This window comes from Anomaloglossus baeobatrachus, chromosome 1, assembly GCF_048569485.1.
Source record: "Anomaloglossus baeobatrachus isolate aAnoBae1 chromosome 1, aAnoBae1.hap1, whole genome shotgun sequence".
NCBI lineage: Eukaryota > Metazoa > Chordata > Amphibia > Anura > Aromobatidae > Anomaloglossus > Anomaloglossus baeobatrachus.
The window spans coordinates 646,442,480-646,467,705 of record NC_134353.1 but is presented as its reverse complement, the minus strand read 5'-3'; the positions used below and the strand labels follow the sequence as shown (position 1 = coordinate 646,467,705).

Genomic DNA, 25,226 nt, shown 5'->3' with positions numbered 1-25,226 from the left:
CGCATGCTGCCAGCAATGGCTCCCTGCACACTGTAGCTGTAAAAAGCCCTGCTTTTGGTGATCAAACTGTTCTTGAATGTAACTCGAACTGTCGAGCTTTTAGCAAAAAGCTCGAGTTCGAGTTCGATGTCGAGCACCCCAAAAATCACTCGAACATGAAATTGGCGAACTTCTAACCTCGAACATCGCTCAACTCTAACTATGTGTACATCTATGTGACTGCAGACTTTTGAATCCTCACATCACACACACTGTGCGCTTTATTCTCTGGTGTTAGAAACTGGAACGGTGGTCACGTGGTCATGAGTACGTGCTATGGATATCCCTGGCCAGAGTCTGACTAGAGGGGTTACGGCCTCACTCAACTTAAGTGTATTGAGCTAATTTAATGTCCACCTAAGTCAGACTCTGTCCAGGACTATACATTTCACATACTCATGGCTTGGTGACCGCCGTTCCCATTCTGGCATGGCAGAATCCTCACAGTGTGTGTGATGTGACAATTCACAAGTCTGCAGTCACATGGAGTGACACAGAGTGACTGCAGACTTGTTATTTTAGACAGGACAACCCCTTCAAACTATGAATAACAGTATGTGAATGTACCGCCCCGCGCTCGGATCCGGGCTTGTTCGGTGGGTGGCTCGAGCGTCTCCGGACCCGGGGGTCACGTCGCTCTGCAAGGGGTTGCTGGCGATCTCGATGGGGGTGGTTAGGTAAGTGTACGGCCGAAGCTGTGTTTTGAGTTTGTGACGCCACCCACGGGACGTGGTGAAGGTGTAGACACCACCGCTGCGATTACGGGGCACCCGGGGGAGATGGTCGTGCAGCAAGATGTTAACCCCTCCGTGGGCAGGGATGATGGCCCCGGGACCCGTTTGGGAAGTGTGTAGTGGCTGGGCGGTGCAGGGCGGCGTGCGGCCGGATGGCACTGTTGTACTCACTAAGACAGATACACCGGAGTCTCTGGTAAACCAAAAAGGATGGTGGTCGGTGCCCGCAGCCGGCTGCGTCTGGTCCCCCACCAGGTTGGTGGTACCCGCCTTTCTCCTGCACCTCTTTTGTAGATGTTTGCCTGCCTACGCTTCAGCGACGGGATTCCGCTCCCCGGCGTGTATGTGTCGGGAGAGCCCGTTTTGCCAGCAGGCGCTGGCCCGTGGGATCTCTCTGCCTGTACGGTGGCTTTCTATCCCCCTCGGTGGGCTGTTTCAGTCTTTCGGGTCTTGGGACAGGAAAGGACCTAAGGTCCAGACCACAATCAGTAAATTCGACGTGGTCCAGTGGCTTCTGGACCTCATTCTGAGTCTGAGTACCCCTCCTGGTGCTCCGGTTTCCAGTTGGTTCCCCGGTTCGGTACCAGCGGGCCACTACCCTGTCCCGGACCCTTACGGTTCCACCAGCCGTCTTCCCGGCTCCTGCAGGCGGCAACCACCGTCTGCCTCCTGGCCACAGGGTATCCGGGCTATGACCCAGATCCCTGACAGACGTTCACTACCTCTCTCTTTCACCTCCAAAACTCAACTCCTCGTGTTTTCCCACCTCAGGCTATCCGAACTCCTCGGAGGGTGTGGCCAACCGCCTGGCCCCACCGCCTGGTGTGAACGTCAAGACCTGAGAGGGGTGACTTAGGGTTTTTAGGTTGGCTGCTGTTGCCTTTTTAGGGGGACGGGTGTAATGCAAGGGCCTACCTGTGACTACCTGGCTAGTCCAGGGCGTCACATGAACATGTTCAGTACTTGCAGTACTTGCAAGAGAGAAATCTTTTGTAAATACTGGAGTGTTAGCAGGAAAAACACTGCGTAAAATGCACACATATTTGCTGTATTTTGGTGTTTTTTATGCTTTTTTTTCCCCCATTCCTTTAAATGGATGAAAAATACTGCAAAAATTAGTGAAGAATTGACGTGATGCAGATTTGAAGCTGCTTGAAATCTGCAAGGAAAAAATAAGCAGTGTGGGGGTTAAATCTCAGAACTCTTATTCACTTTGTTGGGACAGTAAAATTATGAGAATGTAGGAGGGTGACTCATGTCCTGCGACCCTCCTGATTTCTATGTGTGCAACGTTATTTACATGTGTGTACTTTTCGGGTGCACTGTTGCCAGCCCACCATCAGGTGTCACTGCTCCCTAGTCCCTTAGCTTAGGAGAGAGCTTAGGGTTGGGATGGTGTCAAGGGGATGAAGAAGTTAAAAGGGAAGTAGGACGGCCCACAGTGTGGATTAGGGTATGGGCACTTTCTGGGTTTAGTCAGACAGGGAAAACATAGAATAGTGAGAAGAAGCTTTATCTGTGGGAGGTATAGTGAGAGAAGTTCAGAGTAATTCGGCCAGACCATCAGGGTCATCCCAGGAAACCCTATCAAGTGGACAAAGAATATTCATCAGTAGCCGGATGCAGAGATAGGCACAGACCGGACCTGAAGTTGTGGGCCTTGATTTAGTGCACTTTCCGATTTGCAACTGACTCCAATAGGACCGGAAAGGCATAAGGTAACATAGATCTGATCGATCGGGTCGGCACAGAGACAGTGGTGGAGGAACTCTATCCAGTGGTGAAACTAATCCAAGTGGGAGGGGATCCCGATAGATCCATGTGGAACTACATGAATTCACTAGCTGCCACTGCGGTCCTATAGACACTGGAGGAAACTACAGTCATGGCCAAAAGTTTTGAGAATGACACCAAAATTATATTTTCACGTGATCTGTTGCCCTCTGGTTTTTAATTGTGTTTGTATGATGTTTACATCACATACAGAAATATAATTGCAATCATATTATGAGTACCAAAAGGTTATATTGACAGTTAGAATGAGTTAATGCAGCGAGTCAATATTTGCAGTGTTGACCCTTCTTCTTCAGGACCTCTGCAATTCTCCCTGGCATGCTCTCAATCAACTTCTGGACCAAATCCTGACTGATAGCTGTCCATTCTTGCATAAGCAATGCTTGCATTTTGCCAGAATTTGTTGGTTTTTGTTTGTCCACCCGTCTCTTGATGATTGCCCACAAGTTCTCAATGGGATTAAGATCTGGGGAGTTTCGAGGCCATGGACCCAAAATCTCTATGTTTTGTTCCATGAGCCATTTAGTGATCACCTTTGCTTTATGGCAAGGTGCTCCATCATGCTGGAAAAGGCATTGTTGGGCGCCAAACTGCTCTTGGACAGCTGGGAGAAGTTGGTCTTGGAGGACATTCTGGTACCATTCTTTATTCATGGCTGTGTTTTTAGGCAAGACTGTGAGGGAGCTGATTCTCTTGGCTGAGAAGCAACCCCACACATGAATTGTTTCAGGATGTTTAACAGTTGGCATGAGACAAGACTGGTGGTAGCGCTCACCTCTTCTTCTCCTAATAAGCTGTTTTCCAGATGTCCCAAACAATCGAAAAGGGGATTCATCTGAGAAAATGACTTTACCCCAGTCCACAGCAGTCCGAATATCAGTCGGTCTCTGATGTTTTTTCTGGAGAGAAGTGGCTTCTTTGATGCCCTCCTTGAAACCAGGCCTTGCTCAAGCTGTTTCCGCCTCACAGTGCGTGCAGAAGCACTCACACTAGCCTGCTGCCATTGCTGAGCTAGCTCGGCACTGCTGGTAGTCCGATGCCGCAACTGAAACAGTTTTAAGATACGGTCCTGGCGTTTGCTGGTCCTTCTTGGGCGCCCTGGAGCCTTTTTGGCAACAATGGAAGCTCTCTCCTTGAAGTTCTTGATGATGCGATAGATTGTTGACTGAGGTGCAATCTTTGTAGCTGCGATACTCTTCCCTGTTAGGCCATTTTTGTGCAGAGCAATGATGGCTGCAAGTGTTTCTTTAGAGATTACCATGGTGTACTGAAGAGAAACAATGATACCAAGCACCAGCCTCCTTTTAAAGTGTCCATTGGTGTCATTCTTACTTAATCATGAGTGATTGATCGCCAGCCCTGTCCTCATCAACCCCCACACCTGTGTTAATGGAACAATCACTAAAACAATGTTAGCTGCTCCTTTTAAGGCAGGAATGCAATAATGTTGAAATGTGTTTTGGGGGTTGAAGTTCATTTTCTTAGCCAATTTTGACTTTGCAAGTAATTGCTGTTAAGCTGATCACTCTTTATGACATTCTGGAGTATATGCAAATTGCCATTAGAAAAACTTAAGCAGTAGACTTTGTAAAAATTAATATTTGTAGCATTCTCAAAACGTTTGGCCATGACTGTACAGGGGGAACCAGTGTGCAGGAAATTGTGTAAAGAAACCGAAAAGCAACATGCCTTTAATGTTCAAGCTATGTGCCCACAGTGGATGTGTTCAACAGAAACTGTGTGAGTTCTGCAGTAAAGTTATGTTAAATGTTATCCTGGACTTCGTGTCTGAATTTGTCCTAAGGAGATGTTGCAGTGTCCCTGGTTGTACTGTGGAGGTCGCAGAAGTGAAGCATAGAAGAGAGACGATGCCTGGAAGCAGGGGCTCGCCTCTGCCCATGACTACGGCCCCCTGCCACCCCCACAACATTTGGCGTAGTCGACAGGATGAACTTAACATGCGAGAAGATGGGTAACCTGACCCCTGGCGCTCAAGATGTGACGCCTTGTGCAAAAATAATGTTAGTGAGACCCAAGATGGCAGACGGCAGCGTGGACCCCAAGATGGCGACAGGTGACCAGAGGAGAAATAACCCTGCCTTTCATGGGCAGAGACGGCGCTCAAGGGCGCGAAAACATACCTGGTCCGGAGGAGTGTCATCCATGAAGAGGGGAAGCGCTAAAGAGAAGTTCCAGCCTGGGTTTGGAGGATCCTGCCGAAGAAGAGTCCGGTGGAAGAGGAAGAACCCGCCTAGTGAAGGAGGCACCCGAGAGCGAGGGGCACGGCAGCCGAAGAGACACCTGCTGGTGAGTGAGCTCCAGCATGATCGAGAAGGGTGGCTGTGGGCGCGGCCGTGAAGATGGATGTGTGACGCAGTGGGGCCACAACGCCGGAAGAGGCGGGCCCAAAGAAAGAGAAAGTGCGTGTCATCACACTGGCTAGCGCCATTTTGAGAGAGACGTCATGGCAACAGTAAGTCATGTGAGATAGTGATGGAGAGACCAGAGCATACGGATGGAGCTGACGGAGCCGGAAGAAGAGGAGGAGGTAGGCCCAATATCAGATTCCTGCTGCACATTAGCGCTACTGCCAGAAGAGTGGAGATGTGGGTGGTGGAGGCCGAGGCAGAGCGCATAGATCGACGGCAGCGAGTAGCAACTGCTGAGTCAGCCAGACCGGCGGCTCCAGGGGCTGACCTGAGAGAACTGAAGGAGCCTCAGATAACCCAGTGGCTGGCGTAGGAACAGGTGGGACCCCCGTCACCCTCCACAGCGGCTGCAGCAGCCCCCTCAGTGGTCGTTCACAGCAGCAGAATCGGCCAAGTGTACCTGGAGAGAGCCTCTGGGGACGGAGAACCACCCCAGGACCCAGAGGAAGCGGCCGACCAGAAGAAGAATCCCAATCGGCCTTGAATGTGCGACTCTCTGTGTCTCCCAGGTCGGTTGAGGCATGGAGAAGAAGGTTGGCCACTGAGAAAAAGAAGACTGGAAGTGGCTGAGGACAATGCTAAGGATTTCCTGCTTGTACATGGGAGGAGCCAGTTCCGGAGTGTCCTCGGGTTAAAAAGTTGAAGGCTACGAGCCTTGATTGGGCAAAAGTCCCTGTTGGCTGGAAGGGGCCTGTGTGAAAAATATAGAGAGGATCAGGAGTGCAGCATAAAAGAGAGATGCTGCCTGGACGCAGTTGCTCGTCTCTGCTCATGACTACGCCCCCCTGCCATCCCCACAACAAGAACATTCCCTCTTTATTGAGAGTTGGGTAAGTGCTTTTTTCTATTATTTTGTTTTACTTAATACATTACTTACATGATTCTCACAGTATATGTGGCAACATGGATCATACATTTGACTATGTGAATAAGTCTGAAGAAAATTAACAAAATGGTAACACAATGTTAATATTTCATACTTTCTTCATTCTTTAGGCTATGTGCGCACAGTGCGTTTTTCGCGGCGTTTTTGCGCGTTTTTCGGGTGCGTTTTTGGCCTCAAAACTGCAGGACTTTGCTTCCCCAGCAAAGTCTATGAGTTTTCATTTTTGCTGTCCGCACACATCTGTTTTTTTTACCTGCGTTTTTGAGTTAAAAAAAAAAATGGACATGTCAGTTCTTTCCTGCGTTTTTCTGCGTTTTCCCCCCATGCAATGCATTGGAAAAACGCAGCGTTTTTTCGACGCAGGTGCGTTTTTGTGCGTTTTTAGCGGCCAAAAACGCACAAAAACGCAGCGTCAAAAAGACGCAGTGTGCGAACCTAGCCTTACTCTTCCCATCAGGCAATGTAATTGCCCATCAGACTGTCATATCTGCTAACGGCTATACAATTAGTAAATATAGATAATTACCTGCGTAATTTGGAGTGTGAGGTCTGGAGTTAGATACCTGGAAGACAAATGGAGACAATCTGGTACATACATAACAGCAAACATATATGTCTATGAGGAATGTTATATTGTGCTCATACCATAGCTCCTCCTACGTGAACTTGTGATACCGTTTTTGGACGAACACTTGTAGATGTATTTTGCATGTTTGGAGGCACAGCGCCTGAATAGTAGAGAAATGGAAGGAATCACTAATGTGAATAATTACTGCTTGAGTTGTATAAACCTGATTTTCCATCTATTAACATTTAATAAACATTATATTATACTGAGCGGGTCAGACTGCTGGGAACCCGCATTGCCTGGTACTCCTCCTGTGTATGGCCGCTGCGGGGATTTGTATGGAATTGTGTGATCGCGATCCATACGGTACAACTTCTTCCAAATGTGGCTAAACACAGAAGAAACCTGGTCAATGGGTCTAGCGATCTTGGGGGCTTCATCAGCCTGATCTCCTCAAATCTATCTCATCACTGTGTAGATACACGATAAATGTTAATAGTGTAGAATAATGATTTATAGCCTTTACCCAGTAATGCAGGTGCCTCTTCAGAGATATTCAAATTATGTATTTTGTGACGCATTTCCGACACATCTTTAGTATTTAGAGACACAGATTGTCCTGAATGTGAAACATCTGTTGTCTTAGCACACAACCCAGAAGAATCCTTAGGAACAAGAAAATGCACAATTATTTATTGGCCCATGTTATGCATAGAAATAACATCATTAATAAATATGGAGATAAAGCCTCTGATTTCATATGTGCGATTGGGTGCCATAATCCACTATTTATTTGTTCAAAGATGACACTAATTACTGAAGTAATAGATGCGGCAGTCATTTACTTTACATATTATTAATACAAATTGTGTCTGTGTCACAGTGTATTGGAGGCTACTAATGGTTTTCTCAATTTGAACACTGACAAATTATATAGTTTGACAAGGCAATGGGGGGGGGGGATTTATCTTTGGCCTCGTTTGGCAAAAATGTTTGCAATCTTTTACCTTTTTTGGGCCAACTGTGACATTCTCCTACAAGTTAGTAGTGCTTAACATGTCAGAGAGTGGTGAATCATGGCCCGTCGAGTAGTGCACCATTGGCGTTAGTCTTAGGCTGGGGTCACACGAGCGTATATCATCAGATGATTGTCATGTGAGAGAATCAGATGCAATATGCAAATGACAGTTGGCTCATACTCTGCTGTGAGCGTCAGCCGGGTGTCATCTACTGTGCTCCAATTCCCCTGTATGTGAGAATTGGAGCACAGGTGAGAAGATGGAGATATTAATTTCTCCATCTTCTCCATTGTCTGTTTGCATGTAGCGGACTGTACTGAGGCCATCCCAGTCAAGTTCGATGTTTCACGTGCACCCATAGACTTGTATTGGTGCTCGTGATCCAATTTGTAAATGGGGAAAGCGAATTACTAAAATCAGAAAAGTCAGTGAGTTGTTGGATTTAAAGGGAACCCATGAGCTTTTATATGCTATGCTCTCTAAAAATTTGTTTCAGATAAAAGGGGAAGCAAAGACCCTCTATGGTGACCCAAGTACCACTTCTTCAACACTATGCCCCCACCAAATCCCCAAGCACTGGATTCATTTGGTGCATTCTCTTTAAGACATGGAAGAGACCACAGAAGTGGAAGCCAATGAAACTTTTGTGATGCTAGATAACTGTGGTTGCCAATGGAAAGTAGTGTCTACATGAAAGTGTTATACCACCCCAATTTAGGTTGCAATAAACGATACAGTGGAGAAAGAAGGGAGAATGAATACGGATTTAGGTCATTGGTATTGTAGCAAGGAAACCAGATACCATGGACATTCATGGAAGGGTTGAGGTAAGAGCATCTTCCAAGATTATCTTCCACTTGAGTATGTGGGGCATATACCACTGGTCTACGAAGCAACCTCTGGAGAAAACTGCAGAATAAACATTAACTGGAGACATCAGGGGCCTGAGAGAGACTTTTGCAGAATAAACTCTGGCTAGAGACATCAGGGGCCTGAGTGATTGGTCCCTGGTATGTAGACTGTGCATATTTATGGGGCTGTCCCTGTTTGTTGTTTTTGTAACTGCCATGCTTAAATGGGTATTCCACTTAGATATTGATGACCTATTATTGGGCTATGTTCACAATGCAGTATTTTGGTCAGTATTTCACATCAGTATTAGTAATTCAAAATCAGCAGTGGGTCAAAAATACAGATCAGGTGCTCATGTTTCTAATATACTTTATCTCTGATTGTTCCTATCTTCATTCTGGCATACAAATACTGATGTGAAATACTGACCAAATCCTAAACTTGTGAACGTGGCCTTAGGATAGGTCATTAAAAGCAGATCAGTGGGAGTCAAAGGGTGGCTTTACATGCTGCGATATCCGGCCCGATATCGCTAGCATGAGACCCGCCCCCATCGTTTGTGCGCAACGGGCATAACGCTGTCCGTCGCGCACAAAATCGCGCACCCGTCACACGTACTTACATGGCCTTCGCTGTTGCTGTGACCGGCGAACCGCCTCCTTTCTAAGGGGGCGGTCCGTTCGGCGTCACAGCGACGTCACTAAGTGGCCGCCCAATGAAAGTGGAGGGGCGGAGATGAGCGGGACGTAACATCCCGCCCACCTCCTTCCTTCCGCATTGTGGCCGAAGGCAGGTAAGGAGATGTTCCTCGTTCCTGCGGCGTCACATGTAGCGATGTGCACTGCCGCAGGAACGAGGAACAACTTCGCCCCTGCGACAGCAGCGATAACTGGCAGCGGACCCCCATGTCAACGAGGAGCGATTTTGGACGTTTTTGCAACGATCCAAAATCGCTCCTAGGAGTCACACGCTACGACTTCGCTACAGCGGCTGGATGTGCGTCACAAAATCCGTGACCCCAACGAGATCGCTGTAGCGAAATCGTAGCGTGTAAAGCCCGCTTAACACCCAGCCCCCACCAATCGGCTGGTGGCATCTCCTGTAGTGGATGGATGTAAATGGTGTATAGAAGTGGAGCAGCGCGGCTCTGTCCACTGTGTAGTGACCGTTCTTAGGTACTGCAGCTCAGCCTCTATTCACTTCAGTAGGAGCTGGTCTGTAGCACCTAAACATAGGTGCCATTAATACCTAATAAAAGAGGTGGTTCACACATATTCATTATTGGCTACAACGATATTATGTTAAGAAACAAGTGTGCCGCCCCCGTGCCCGCAGCCGACGCTGCTCGGATCCGTACCCGCTGCATGGCTCGAGGGATCCTCCGGACCCGGGGGTCACGCGGACACGCCGAATGAAAAGGGGGACGTAGTTGTATGGCCTTGACCGTATTCGGTTTGTGACGACCCCCACGGTGTGTGGTGAGGTGAGACACCACCGCTGCTGTTGTGGGATACCCGGGGAGATGTAATGGCAGCAGGATGTTAACCCCTCCGTGGGTAGCGATGGTTGCCCCGGGGCCCAGTGTCTCTGTGCAGGGTATGACGATGGCAGGGGCTTGCGCGCCTGGACGTACCAGGGGATGTTTGGTTACTCACAAATAAATGAATCACACGAGTCTTTTGGTAAACCAAGGTGCTGGTGGCCGGTTGTACTCTGGTCCCCCACCTGGGCTGGTGGTCGCCGTCTCTTCCTCTGCACTAGTTGTGGTTGTGTGTTTGGACTTCCCGGTGGGGAATACGGGAGTCTGCTCCCAGCTTTCTGTGTGCCTGAGGAGCCGTGCCCGCTGACGCTTACCCGTGGGATCTATGGGCCCTGGCGGTTGCCCTATCCCTCTCTGTGAGTGGTTGTCTGCTTTTGGGACTTTGGTTGGGCCAGGACCTGTAATCCTGCCCTCAATCGGTTGATTAGCTAGGCCATCGGTTCCGGTTTTGGCTTCAGGGTCCGAGTACCCCCTCTGTGCACGGTTTCCGGTTGGGTCTCCGGTGTCGGTACCGGCGGCCTCCAACCCTGTCCCGGTCCTCCTCGGATCTGCCAAGCCGTCTTCCCGTCTCCTGCTGACGGAGACCACCATCTGCCATCTAGCCAAGGTACCAGGGTTCCGACCCTGGCACCGTTCAACTTGGGATTCTCCTCTACTGGAGCTACACCTAGCTACAGACCACACTCCTCTCAACTTGAACTTCAGCTTTTCACTACTTGTTTTCCCACCCCGGGCTGTCTAGACCCCTAGGTGGGCATTCCCTAACCACCTGGTCTCACCCACTGGTGTGCCTATCTTGCTCTGAGGGGGGTGACTAGGGTTTGAGGTCGGCTGTGTGTAACCTAGGTGAGGGATGGTGTTGTGCGGGGGCCTATTGTGTGACTACCTGGTTTTGCCAGGGCGTCACATTCCCCCTTGGTTTAATACAGACCGTCTGCGGGCTGTTTGACCACCAACATTTATTTAACAGGAACTGGAAAGAGAAAAAGAACATTTTACAAGTATCATAACAGTGGTACATTTGTTTTTCTTCTCTTACAGGAGGCACTTTTCTTAAACGTTACACATGCAAACCGGGACGGGACAGACCGGGTCCTTCTCACCTCACCCCCACCCAAAACAACCTGCCCCGTGGTGCCACCGCTAAGCAATGGTGCGCACCCCTTGCCCAAGTCCAGGACAGGTCCGGGTGTTGTCCTTATGGGCCGGATAAAAAGTTCCTTACCCGGCAGTCTTTTTCAAAGGGCCCCACGTCCAGGGGGCCCCTGACCCGGAGGGTAGTCACCGGTTTTGATGGTGACAGGGCCTCGGCCGACTCTGCCGCAGGCTTTTCCTCCAATCAGCCTCTCCAGAGACTGCAGCAGGGTGAGAAGGTTGGTCAGGGACTATTTACAAGTCCCAATAGTTTTTGGGTTGGCCTGCCAGTTCATGGCCATCGTCCATTTTTAAAACTTTTCAAACGGAACTTTAAAGGGTTAACAGTCCCAACGGGAACTCACACTTGGGGTAGCCAGGGATTCGCTACCTACTCATCATCCTCTGTGCTGGAGAGTGGCGGAGATAGAATTTTTCTCCATCGCTCACCCATCTCTTGACATCCAGGGCGAACCACCCCCTCTCTCCGCTATGCCGGCTATACGAGACCAATTCTACGGGCTCCAGATCTCAGGCTGGGTGGCCAACAGGCAGATGAGGGGGCACATCTCTCCGGGACACAAAGATCTCGGCCTCCAGACCCGGCTCGTAGATGAAGCCCCAGCCTCTCTGGGCATTGAAGTGCCGGACCTGGCCTTGGTACGTTGGGCCCCGCACCCGGAAGGTGGCATTCCGGAGATGATCATTTTCAGTATCCGGGACAGTACTTCCGCCTTTCTCTTTTCCCGGGCCGCTATTTCTTTGTTCAGCTGGCGCCGCTGCCATTCCCAATACGGAGCACTTGCTGCATGCTCTGCTTCCACCTGCGCGGGGGCTGGACCCAGCTGGACTCCCTCCGTGCCGGCTACGATCGGCACCACTGGCAATGGAGGGCTACGCTGTGTCATGGCCTGCTCTTCTGCCCCAAAGGTGCATTCCCGCTGCACCTCAGCCTAGGCCGGGGACTTGGGAGTGGTCAGTGTCTCTGGCGGCGCTGACTTCTGGTAGGGGGCTGCCTCCGCTGCGGCCGGGCAGACTGCCGGGGCCGCCGTCATTGTGGGTGCTGCTTTCTCCGGGACCGGGGGGAATGTCATCAGGGTCGTGGCCTGGCTCGGGGCCGGACGGGGTGTCTTCTGGGCTTTAGTCTGGCGTGGAGCTGGTACAGGTGCCGGAGCGGTGACGTGCTTGCGGCCTGAGGGTTCCGCTGGAGGGTCCTCACGGGCAGATGAAACGGGTACCGCCGCCATGGCTTGTGGCAGCGGACCGAGCTGAGTGTCAGCCGCAGGTACGGGCAGTGAGGGAGGCGGCATGGCGGACGGGGGCAGACCGGGCCCCTCAGCCTGGTGGGCCTATCCCGGTGGGACATAGGGGCGTGGGTCGCTTAGCCGCTCCTCCGAGGTTGCCTCCACTTCACGGGCCTGCACGGCTGCAGCCAGCTCCGCCATCTCGGCCGTAAATAGCTGATCCTGTGGCACATGCGCTCGGTCTGGGCTTCCACCCAATTGGCTGTTCCGAGCACGGGCTCCTCCACTGCTGGTTTTCCAGACTGGTCGGCCATGTTTCGTTGTCGGTGTCCAGGAACAAAAGGGTCGAAGAGTCCTGGCGTCTCTGCCCTTTATCTGCTCGGGTCACATGCTGCAAATTCTTCACCCGCCCCCCTTGGTCTTTTGCAAGCACTCCCTCGTGCGGTAGGTTAGTTTCATTTTCGGCCTCAGAGTGTTGTTTCCTTCCGGCCGTGTTCCCAGGGGGTGGGGCTTCAGCTTCGCGCCCTTTCTCGGGGGAGAAGACGCTGGGCTGTAGTTTTTCTCGCCTAAAAATGGCGACTTCTGAAAATTTTTCAACGGATCACCGCTGACTGTCCAATTCAAGGCGCACTTCCACCAGGTAGGTGGATGGGTTTGACTCCTGTTTGTGACGCCAAGTTTCGGGGTGTGCCGCCCCTGTGCCCGCAGCTGGCGCTGCTCAGATCCGGACCCGCTGCATGGCTCGAGGGATCTTCCGGACCCGGGGGTCACGCGGACACACTGAATGAAAAGGGGGATGTAGTTGTACGCCCTTGACCGTATTCGGTTCGTGACGCCACCCACGGTGTGTGGTGAGGTGGAACACCACCGCTGCTGTTGTGGGATACCCAGGGGAGATGTAATGGCAGCCGGATGTTAATCCCTCCGTGGGTAGGAATGGTTGCCCCCGGGCCCAGTGTCTCTGTGCAGGGTATGGCGATGGCAGGGGCTTGCGCGCCCGGACGTACCAGGGGATGTTTCGTTACTCACAAGTAATTAAATCACACGAGTCATTTGGTAAACCAAGGTGCTGGTGGCCGGCCGCCGTGGCCAGTTGTACTCTGGTCCCCCACCCGGGCTGGTGGTCGCTGTCTCTTCCTCTGCACTAGTTGTGGTTGTGTGTTTGGACTTCCCGGTGTGGAACACGGGAGTCCGCTCCCAGCTTTCTGTGTGCCTGAGGAGCCGTGCCCGCTGACGCTTACCCGTGGGATCTATGGGCCCTGGCGGTTGCCCTATCCCTCTCTGTGGGTGGTTGTCTGCTTTTGGGACTTTGGTTGGGCCAGGACCTGTAATCCTGCCATCAATTGGTTGATTAGCTAGGCCGTCGGTTCCGGTCCTAGCTTTAGGGTCCGAGTACCCCCTCGGTACACGGTATCCGGTCAGGTCTCCGGTGTCGGTACCGGCAGGCTCCAACCCTGTCCCGTTCCTCCTCGGATCTGCCAAGCCGTCTTCCCATCTCCTGCTGACGGAGACCACCGTCTGCCATCTAGCCAAGGTACCCGGGCTCCGACCCTGGCACCATTCAACTTGGGATTCTCCTCTGCTGGAGCTACACCTAGCTCCAGCCCACACTCCTCTCAACTTGAACTTCAGCTTTTTACTACTTGTTTTCCCACCCCGGGCTGTCTAGACCCCTAGGTGGGTGTTCCCTAACCGCCTGGTCCCGCCAACTGGTGTGCCTATCTTGCTCTGAGGGGGGTGACTAGAGTTTCAGGTCGGCTGTGTGTAACCTAGGTGAGGGATGGTGTTGTGCGGGGGCCTATTGTGTGACTACCTGGTGTTGCCAGGGCCTCACACAAGGTTTCTCTCAAATACCTTGTGTTGCCAATAGTGCCTGTGAGCGGCGCTATTGCAGTCCGCTCTTCCCCATCACCTGACACCCGGGTTCCGTGACCTTGGGATCCGGTGATGTCATGTCAACGTCTTGCTCACCTGACATCACTGCGGCCGGCCCTAGTGTCCATGAGTCACTAGTCTGTGGGCAGAGTTTCCCTGCTCGTCACAGCGCAGGACCTCCCTCCTCACTCCTCCTTTGCTTGCAGAGCATGCAAGCAGGAGCAATGCGGGGCTGTGATGAGTGGTGAAACTCCACCTACAGCCCAGTGACTCACGGAGACTGGGTCCGGCTGCGGTGATGTGAGGAGAGCAGAAGGTGACATGACATCACTGGATCCCTGAGGTCACGGAGCTCGTGGGTCAGGCGATGGGGAAGAGCGGACTGCAATAGCGCCGCACACAGGCACTATTGGCAACACAAGGTATTTGAGAGAAACCTTGTTTCTCAATATAACATTGTCATGTCCAATAATAAATATGGGTGAACCACTTTTTTAATGGACCACCCCTTTTAATGTGCCTGTGCCTCAAATCCTAAAGGTCGCTTTACACGCTGCGACATCGCTAGCAATTGCTAGCGATGTCGAGTGCGATAGCACCCCCCCTTATCGTTGTAACGATATGTGGTGATCGCTGACGTAGCGAACATTATCGCTACGGCAGCGTCACACTCACATACCTCGCTGTGACCAGCGAACCACATCCTTTCTAAGGGGCCGGTTTGTTCAGCGTCACAGCGACGTCACAGCAGCGTCACTGAACCTCCACCCAATAGAAAAAGGGGGGAGGGGATGAGCGGCCGGAACATGCCGCCCACCTCCTTCCTTTCTCCTTTACCGGTGGACGCAGTTAAGAAGATGTTTGTCGTTCCAGCGGCGTCACACATAGCGATGTGTGCTGCCGCAGGAATGACAAACAACATCGTTACTGCAGCAGCAACGATAATTGGGAAGAGGGGAGCATGTCACCGATGAGCGATTTTGAACGTTTTTGCGACGATTCAAAATCGCTCATAGGTGTCACACACAACAACATCGCTAATGCGGCCGGATGTGCGTCACAAGTTCAGTGACCCCAACAAGATCGCTTTAGCGATCTCGTAGTGTGTAAAGCCACCTTAAGCCTCTAAGTAAAGTTTTTGCTTCTGAACTTCAACACCGTTGAGTGCCTGCACTCTGCTGAAAATTTTTATTGCAAATGTACGGATTAGCCTTGTTGTCATTTTATAGAGAGCATCCTCTACATTTCTTCTAAAATAAGTTGTATTTAATTTATTTCTACATTGGATTTATTTCTGCTAGAAAGACAAAAAATTAATGTACCGTATATATTTTCTGTTTCATGTGCATTGTGTTACGGAAACCCTATTCATATGTATGATATGTTGGATGATTTGGCATGGAATACGTAAAATCATATCTATATAGTTTCCGCACGGTGGAAATACTCACTTGGAGTATTGTGGTAAGGTCTCCTTCAATTGTCCGTATTTAAATACATGTATATGGAAAAAATGGTACTGGTGTCATCAGTATTTTAGATCAGTGTGTCATCCGTGTGTTATCAGTGTACGATCCGTGTGTCTGTTTTTACTATCAATGTTTTTCACGGATGGATAAAAATATTACAAAGCTTCTCCTAGCCTTTGCAATGTTAAATACACACACAGCGCATGCCATCAGTATGCTGTACATGTTTTTCGTGAATCAATAGACTTGTATTGGGCCTTTTCATCCATGATACTGGAAGAAAACAAGCATGTATCCATCTGTTTTGCGTGAACACACGATCATGAAAAAACATGAGAAACATAGACAAGGAACTCAAATGTTGTGAACAAAATGTGTATGACATCCGTACCGACATCCCCGAGCTATCATGCCCCCCTCGCTCGGTGAGGATGCTCCTTCCTGGCAGCCCTGTGGTGACTGCTCCATCTCTGGTTCCTGCTGCTGTCTCCCAGGACCAGCACAAGCCGCACAGGCCTACTTGTAATGCTCGTAGGGTGCAGCTATGAACACACACCCTATTCTTAAATGGCCAGTATGTTCTTACCTGGGAGTGCCTCTCAGCATGGCTTTAAGGTATTTAAGGCACCTTCACCTTTAGGGAGATGCCTGGGCAACAAGTTCTATATGTTGCTAGTTCTTAGGTCCCTTTGTATGCTGCTGCTGCTGTTACTGTGCTGTGTGCTGTTGCTGATTCCTATATGTGTTTCAGTGCATGACAAGTCCATTGCTGCTGTTGTAGCTGCAACTATCCACGCTGTCCACTTCCACAATATCCGCTGCTGCAAGTATTCCCTCCGGCCGCCCCTATGATATCCACTGCTTCTGCCACAACTATCCACGCCAGCCGCTCCTACGATAACAGCCACTGCTGCTACAACTACCCATAACGGCCACTGCTACTGCATCCATCTATCCATCTTGGCAGAATCCACAACAATGGCTGCTGCTGCTTCTGCTATTAGAGACTGACTGTGTCCATAAACTTTGGTGCCAGCCTGCAGAGGTACCATTGATCCACTGAGGCTGCCCTTTGTCGGCTACCTACCAGTATGTGCGTCTATCGCCACTTCCGGTAGCGTTAGTGAAGATTCGGTAGCCATTCTAGTTTGCTCTTCCAGGTCAGTGATCGGTACCAGTGGATCCACTAATTCCGTGCTCGCCCTTGTGAAAACGTTTTGGTCTAAATTAGACCTTCATCAGTTCATGGATTGCTCTGGAAAGGCAGGAAGACTGGTGCAAGTGCATACATGTGGTGTCTACCGCAATGGTAAGTGGAGCTGCATGCCTGCACCTGCGCCTGTCTTCCCAGAGCAATCCATGAACTGATGAAGGTCTAATTTAGAACAACAAGACAAAACAATCACTGATCTCGGGGAGACCAGCCAGAGAAAACACTGCCAGCAGCCAGCGAGGGCACTCAACACAGTGAAATCCTACGTACATTGCCCCCTGGGAAATATGCAAATCAAAAAAGTCCGTGGAGCCTCTGTTAGGAGTCTCAACACAGAAACCAGACAGATATCCCTCCGGGAAGGACCCAAAAAAAAGAGCCACTCATTGGCTGGATCCTTCCCGGAGGGATATCTGGCTGGTTTCTGTGTTGAGACTCCTAACAGAGGCTCCACGGACTTTTTTGTTTTTTATAACTTAGAACAAAACATTTTCAAAATTCTGGATTGCCGCTTTATTACCAATAAAACACCATTCATTGACTACGTTGGAATGCTTTGTCTATCTCTCTGAAGTTACAGGACTGGATCCTACTTGAGCACCCACACTCAGGAGTGCTGTGGTTGTCTTTATATTATTGAGAAAAAACATGGACATGTGAATAGCATCAAAGACTATAATGGGCACATGCTGTATCCATGAAAAACAGGGATAGAACATGTACGTGCATCACAAACGTCTGCATGAAGCCAAATTTTGCTATTTCTGTTTTCTTTTAATTCAGTAGTAGTATAATGGTGATATTTAGCCAGGCATGTTATTTTGTTGGTGTTATTTTTCTTGGTATGGAGGTCTTTTCCTGTCACAATATGGTAGTATTATGCAGTTATCTGGAAGTGCTGTGATAAGAGCTAGCACCAATTGCTTCAGTTTAACCCCTCGTGGGGTATTCATTGCTTGTCACTACAGTCAGTAGCCTACTGAAGACCTCCGTGTCTACTATCTTTGTGTTTATATGAAGTTAGGGCTTCACAGGAGATTGCAAAATCTACAACACACTGCAATGGAAAAGTATTGCGTTATAGGCTGAGTTCACATGTCCTGTAATCATCCATTAGAATGGATCCTGGAGAGATCTGTTGGAAAAAAACTTCTGCAAACACAACTCTTTAGTCCGTAGTTAAATAACGGATGCCTGCCGGAGCAGTTTGTTGTAATATTGAAGTCTATGGAGAACGGAACCATTAATAGATTACTGTTTAGCCATCCGTTTTCTGGCATTTGTAACGGATCCATTTTTTTTCTTACAGGAACCGTTTAAAATTGTTGATAAATAGCAATCCGTTACCGGATCTGTTCTCAATACAGTAGACTTCAAAGTTAAAAAACAGATAAGGCAGAGATCATTTTACCAACTGATCTCTGCAGGATCCGTTCTACCAGATTATTACAGGACATGTGAGCTCAACCTAAAAAAGCACAGTGGACATAATATTTTTATAAATCCCATCCACTTTGCTGGAAATATCACGATAAGCTTTTTAGGACAGTGCTGTGACCTTTCTGTAGCACTCCCCGTGTCTCTTCAACGCCTACTTTGGACATGAAGAAGATGGAGCAGTGATTGGAGAAATGGAAGGAGCAAGTATACATATAAACGTACAAATATTCTGTAAAGTATACTCACGATCTCGTCCTGTACTTTTCTTACTGCTTGTTTAATATCACATTTGCTGTAGGCAGTGAATATTTTCTCCCATATGTTGCAACATTCTGTTAATGGTATAAAAAGCAGAAAACGGTAAATTGATCTTAGACCCCATTCACAAGTCCAATTTTTGTGTACGAGTGTTATCCATGTTTTTACAGATAGCACTCGTAGCCGTGATATTCTTTTGGGCTGTGCACATTCTTTTTCCTAGGACAGAGTGATCTGTGAAAAAAATCTGAGACATGTATGGTTTTGATCTGAGTGGTGGTGGCACTCGCTCTCTCAGGGCTCACTTGAGGTTGTTACATTGCGTGAGCCCTGCGGCTAATCAGTGCTGGCTTTATTCTCCCCGCCTTTGTATATATCAAATCCACCTGTGGCTTGCATCCACAGCCGACGTACCGGTGTGGAGGGACTAGGCCGCAAGGGGAAACTGGCCCCTAGACTAGTGGGGAACTACAAGGCTCAGCTTGCAAACCGGAGGCTGAGGTATCTTTATGTGCCAAAGCCGCTACCACACACGAAACCGCTGGAAGGTGACCAGATAGGACCAGGGAACAGAGCAAGAAGCCGCCCAGAAAATGGTCTGCCGGCACTGTGTGGCGCCCCTGAGGCTTCCATCGCCACAGAGGTACTGCACCTCAGCCAGAGGTGTGGTATCCCATCCCGGGTAAGAATGGGGTCAACTACCGGTTCGCAGATAAAACCTGCACACACCAATTGGTAGGCATACACCGGGTCAGGGATAGTGGCAGTAAACCCCATTGATGATCCGGTCAGGGGGCCGTAAGTCCCATCCACTGGTCCCAATGGTGTGGGGTGGGGCCTAGCCAGGGGGAATGTGGGAGGAGTCAGGGAGTAGAAAGGGGAACTAGGAAGTTCACGTTTGGGCAGTCAGTGAGAAGGAGTAGAGGAGTGAGGAGGTGGGCTGTCAAGAAAGGACAGCAGACAGAAAAGACAGATACAGAAGGAGGTTCTTGGTGGAGATCCTGGGGTCTTGTTAGGCCCAGGTGACACCGAAGAAAGGGATTCCTGGGCCATGGAAGGGAAATTGTCCCGTGACCTGTTCCACTAGAAGATCGAGTGGAGGGATCCGGCTGCAAAATCAGGAACGGTCCCTAGACTGAGGGAAGAAAGACATTTCCTTAAAGTGAAACCGAAGACTTGGGAGATCGCTGAAAGCGCCCAGGGCCACAACCCGCCACAGATCACCGGTAAAGGCGAGCAAGATACGACGGAGGTCAGCGACCTTTGTACAAGCCCTGTGGTGGAGGCGCAAGACAATCCAATACAGTTGAGCACTGAGAGACAGCCAGAGAAAGGACACATAAAGAGGTGCACCGGTACTGACCCTTGACCTATCCGGGATCGGCGGAGGCCCACAACAGCGGATCCTGACATACTGCGGGTAACCGGTCAGCGCAACTGTAAAACTGAACAGTGAGTAAACATCTTAACTGCAAGCCCTGTGTCGTCTGCTTCATCCTGCATTACATCAACAAACACCATAGACTTTACCAAGCACCAAAGGTTTCCCCGGGGTACCCGCTCTACCTGTGGAGAGCAAGAAACACCTCAGCTGCCATAACATCAGCCCCGGAAGTCCCTTCCAGCAGCTGCGGCTCCATAGCTGCAAATTCCCACAGGTGGCATCGCGAATCTTATATAAACTTTATTATCATTTCCCCCCATACAGCCACATTAACTGACTCCACCAGGGTCACGGAGTCGGGCCCCGCCACCGCTGACTACCCCAGACTAGTCCAGCCCAACACCGAGTCACCTAAGGCCCTGGGGCGGGCGAGTTAACTGCCTCAGGGCACTGTGTGTGAGGCACGGGGCAGGCGGGAGAGGCCAGCGCAGGAAGACGACCTGGGAAGATTTTTACAGAAAGAGACACCGGTCTTCTGCCTCTGAATTACCTGGGGATCAGCTGGATCCCATCACTGCAGGACTCAGCACTCCAAGGGCAGCATTTGACCGGCCGGCTGTGATAACCTGGAATTGCCAACCGTGAGTAAACACCTTGTGACTGCACCCTGCTGTGTCCTGGACTCATGGCCTATGCCACTAACCTTACATCAGCGCGAACATTACACCGAGTGTCATACACGATCACCTGCCCTGGGGTTAAGCTCTACCCGTGGAGAGCTGAACCACCTCTACTGCATCACCACTGACCTAGGGGAACTGAATGGCAGCGGCGGACCATATCTTGCCACATGTAAATATATTCCCTCACTCATTTAAACGACACCGCCAGGGTCACGGAGTCGGGCCCTGCCGCTGTGACCTCCCAAACCGAACCGAACCTGTTTCGTGTGCCCCCACGGCCCTGGTGGACGTGTCATCAGCACACTCGCTCAATACTACTAATGAACAATAATTTGCTTTCTGACATAGGACATATATAAATAGTAGTGATTAGCGAACCCAAACTGTAAAATTTGGGGTTCGTGCCAGACACCTAGTGTCCTGTTCTGAGCCTGGTGTAGAGTAGAATAATAGAGGCTGGTGCAGAGTGCCTTAACAGAACCTGGTGCAGAGTACCATAACAGAGTCTGGTGCAGAGTACTCTAATGGAGCCTGGTGCAGAGTACCCTAATAGAGCATGGTGCAGAGTGCCCTAATAAAACCGTGTACAGAGTGCCCTAATGAGCCTGGTGCACAGTATCCAAATAGAACCTGATTCAGAGTGCCCTAACATAGCCTAATGCAGAGTGCACTAACAGCCTAAGGCCTGAAACACACATCCGTGAAAAGCACGCACGTGTAATACGGGCCATTTTTCAGGTCCGTGATTCGTTTTTATGTCCGTTTTCATTGTCCGTGTGGCATTCGTGTGAACGGCGTATGCTAACCGCCTGTGTGTGTGTAATGCCCGTGTGTGCGTGAGATTCGTAACTGACATGTGAGTGTGATGTCCGTGTGAAATGTTGCGTGTGTGATGCTAAATGACGTTGACAGCAGACAGAGTCGCGCGCTGAGAATGAACTCGGGTGAACTTCACCCGACTTCATTGTCATACCGCGGCTCTGTCTGTGTCGTGCACTGATTCGCGGTCACCCGTGAAGGACTCACCGGTGACCGCTAATCCCCTGAGTGACTGAAGTGAGCAGCGCGATTAGCGCTGCCGTCACTCAGGCTACCCGCGGCTAGCTGGATCCTCCACCCGAGACCGCAACTCACCTGTGACTTCATCGCTGTCACTCAGGCGACTTACTGTCACAGGTGGAGGCTCCAGCGGTGGCTGCGAGTTACCTGAGTGACATCATCGGTGATCGCGCTTCTCACCTCAGTTACTGTGTCGAGCTGACAGGAGCGGCGGTGTTCTTCTGCAGCTCCTGTCACCTTCATGTAGCAGAGCTGAAAGCGACGCGGGACCTCCGTGGATTACGCCGGACATGGATGGGTTTTTGGGGCTTAATAAATTGGTAAACGAGTGTATTTGTTATTGTTTATTATTGTAAATAAAGGATTTTTTGTTGTGTGCATTTATTTACTGTAACTTACAGATTAATCATGGAAGGTATCTCGGGGAGACGCCTGCAATGATTAATCTTGGACTTAGTGGCAGCTATGGGCTGCCATTAACTCTTTATTACCCCGATTGCCAACGCACCAGGGCAATTCGGGAAGAGCCGGGTAGAGTCCCAGAACTGTCGCATATAATGGATGCGGCAATTCTGGGCGGCTGCTGGCTGATATTGTTAGGCTGGGGGGCTCCCCATAACGTGGAGCTCCCCATCCTGAGAATACCAGCCTTCAGCCATGTGACTTTACCCTGGCTGGTTTCAAAATGGGGGGACACCGCACGTCGTTTTTTTAAATTATTTTTTTTTTTTTTACTGCACAGTATAGACCCGCCCACCGGCGGCTGTGATTGGTTGCAGTGAGACAGCTGACACACAGCGCGGGGGCGTGTCTCACTGCAACCAATCATAGGCACCGGTGAGCGGGGAAAGCAGGGAATACGAGATTGATTAATGAGCGGCCGGCTTTTTCAAAATAGTAAAAACCGCCGGAGTTTATTTAACAGCTGTGCAGCGCTGCGCCGGTGATCAGGGAACGGTAAGTATGAGAGAGGGAGGAGACTGACCGACATGGACAGAGAGAGAGAGGGACAGACAAGACAGAGACCGACCGACAGACTGAGGGAGATTGACCGACATACACAGAAAAAGAAAGAATGACCGACATCGCTAGAAAAAAGCACCATACGGACACGGACCATAGGGAGATGCATACATGTTTACTAACGTGTGCGCACATACCCATAGACTTTCATTGGGTCCATGTGTGCGTGCTTCGTGCAGAAAACGGACATGCTTCCGTGCAACACGGAAACACATATGGATCACGGACACGCACACACGGACATTATGAAATAACGCACGTGTGATCTCAAACATAGATTAACATTGGTGCATGTTTGTCCGTGTCTCCGGTATATATGTAACGGCCCTGCAACCGGGCCGTTACAGAGTATTAAATGTTACCCCATTTTTACCGGGTAGGAGGAGAAGAGTACACACACACACACAAACACACAAACACACACACACACATCACACTGGCAGGAAGGAGTTAATAGCTTTTGCAGCATGAAGTTTTGAGTCCATGACTCATCCTGTCTCCTTAATGAGCAGGTGGATGGACACAGGCAGGTCCCCATGACAACCAAGGGGAGGGGGGGCCTGAATAGGAGTGAGTTTAGTGCAGAACACACAGAAAGTTTGTCAGAACGTCAGAGGCTGCAGGGGAATGCAGACTTACACATGAGAGCTCCTGTTGAGGAGATGCCACGAGACCAGGGCTGATAACACGTAGAGGAGGGGAATGGCGCTGAGGACTGGGGATCCCTGGAGAAAGTTGTACCCGGTAGTGGTTGGTGTGTGCCCGCTACCGGGCAAGAGAGAGACAGAGAGGCGGCGAGTTCCCACGATGCTCTATGCCACGGGGAGGGCACTAACGCACATGGAAGGGAGAGACCCCCAGATCACCTCACCGGACGCCCTTCCTCCTACCTGCCCGGGACCGACCAAAGGCTACAGGCGGCGAGGACCAGCACCCGGGTGCGATGTGGAATGGACTTTTAATAAAGAACAACTGGAACCGCACTCCGTGACTGCTGTGAGTAATGCCGCCGCCCTGTGCCCCCGGTGTCCCTGAGGACTGTTTCCCTGGGTCTCATTAACCTCCCGGGGCTCCCTCGCTCCACCCGTGGGGAGCGATTCCATCCGGCTGCCCGTAACACCTGCTCCGGAGAGAGACTGCACAGCGGTGGCTGAACACCTGGACGCAAACCACGGGTGGCGCTGCAAGCATTCCCCGTACCTGTCCCGCACCGTTTCCTGGGGGAGAGCGATGACAAGCTCCCCAGGAACCCAGTTACCCTCCTTCCATCCCCCTTGTCAGTCACACCGGACTGACTGTTGGACTTTTTCCTTTTATTGAAATCCGCCGGGGTGACGGAAGCCGGGTCGGGCCACTCACAGCCTGACCCCAAATACCACCAGCCCGGAGACCGTGCGAGCCCTGTAAGCCCCGGCGCGGGCGTTTCATATACGGAAACGGAACAAACACGCACGTGTTTAACGGATGTGTGTTTAAGGCATAAAGCAGAGTGCCCTAGTAGAGCCTGGTGCAGAGAGCCCTAATAGAGCCTGGTGAAGAGTGCCATAATAGAGCCTAGTGCAGAGAACTCTAACAAAGTTTGGTGCAGACTGCCGTAACAGAGCCTGGTGTGGAGTGCCCTAACAGAGCCTGATGTGGAGTGCCCTAACAGAGCCTGGTGTGGAGTGCCCTAACAGAGCCTGGTGTGGAGTGCCCTAACAGAGCCTGGTGTGGAGTGCCCTAACAGAGCCTGGTGTGGAGTGCCCTAACAGAGCCTGGTGTGGAGTGCCCTAACAGAGCCTGGTGTGGAGTGCCCTAACAGAGCCTGGTGTGGAGTGCCCTAACAGAGCCTGGTGCGGAGTGACCTAACAGAGCCTGGTGCGGAGTGCCCTAACAGAGCCTGGTGCGGAGTGCCCTAACAGAGCCTGGTGCGGAGTGCCCTAACAGAGCCTGGTGCGGAGTGCCCTAACAGAGCCTGGTGCGGAGTGCCCTAACAGAGCCTGGTGCGGAGTGCCCTAACAGAGCCTGGTGCGGAGTGCCCTAACAGAGCCTGGTGCGGAGTGCCCTAACAGAGCCTGGTTCAGACTGCCCTAATGTGGTGCCCTGAACAAGCCAGGGGCCACAGGTAACAACACCCCCCCCCCAGCAGTTCACAGCAGTCATCCCCAGTGAGACCTGATTTCTTCCCTCGGGTTCAGACAGACACACCAGGTGGGCGGAGTCAGGCAGATGGGCATGCCCACCGAGGAGTTTAGCTGGCCTGAGGCAAAAACCAGCTGAGACAAGTCCAGGCAGAGGAAGAGAGAGGTCTGCAGAGAGGCAGACGCAGACTGGGACCTAGGTTGGAGCCTAGGTCCCTCGTGTAGCCAGCGAGGCAGACGGTAGTGGCCGTCTGTGGGAGCCGGGAAGACAGTCTTGGTGGAACCGTAGGTAGCCGGGACAGGGTAGTGGCTTGTCCGGTACCGAACCAGGGAGCCAGCTGGAAACCGGAGTGCAGGAGAAGCATACATGAAGGTGAAGGAAAGGACTAAGGCTATGTGCGCACTAGGCGTTTTTGCCGCGTTTTTAGCGGCGTTTTTTACCGCGTTTTTGTGCTGAAAACGC

At 50.8% G+C, this 25,226-nt stretch overlaps 1 protein-coding gene across 1 annotated transcript in view; it reads right to left on the bottom strand.

Moving 5' to 3' along the window:
* RIPK3 (receptor interacting serine/threonine kinase 3) overlaps positions 1–25,226 on the bottom strand; it is a 94,192-nt gene that overhangs the window by 30,834 nt on the left and 38,132 nt on the right. The window contains exons 7-10 of the mRNA XM_075319691.1: positions 18,483–18,568; positions 6,977–7,115; positions 6,528–6,610; positions 6,409–6,445 (exon numbers count right to left, since the gene is read on the bottom strand). Coding sequence (XP_075175806.1) covers positions 6,409–6,445; positions 6,528–6,610; positions 6,977–7,115; positions 18,483–18,568 — 345 coding nt within the window. The remainder of the gene's footprint in view (positions 1–6,408; positions 6,446–6,527; positions 6,611–6,976; positions 7,116–18,482; positions 18,569–25,226) is intronic.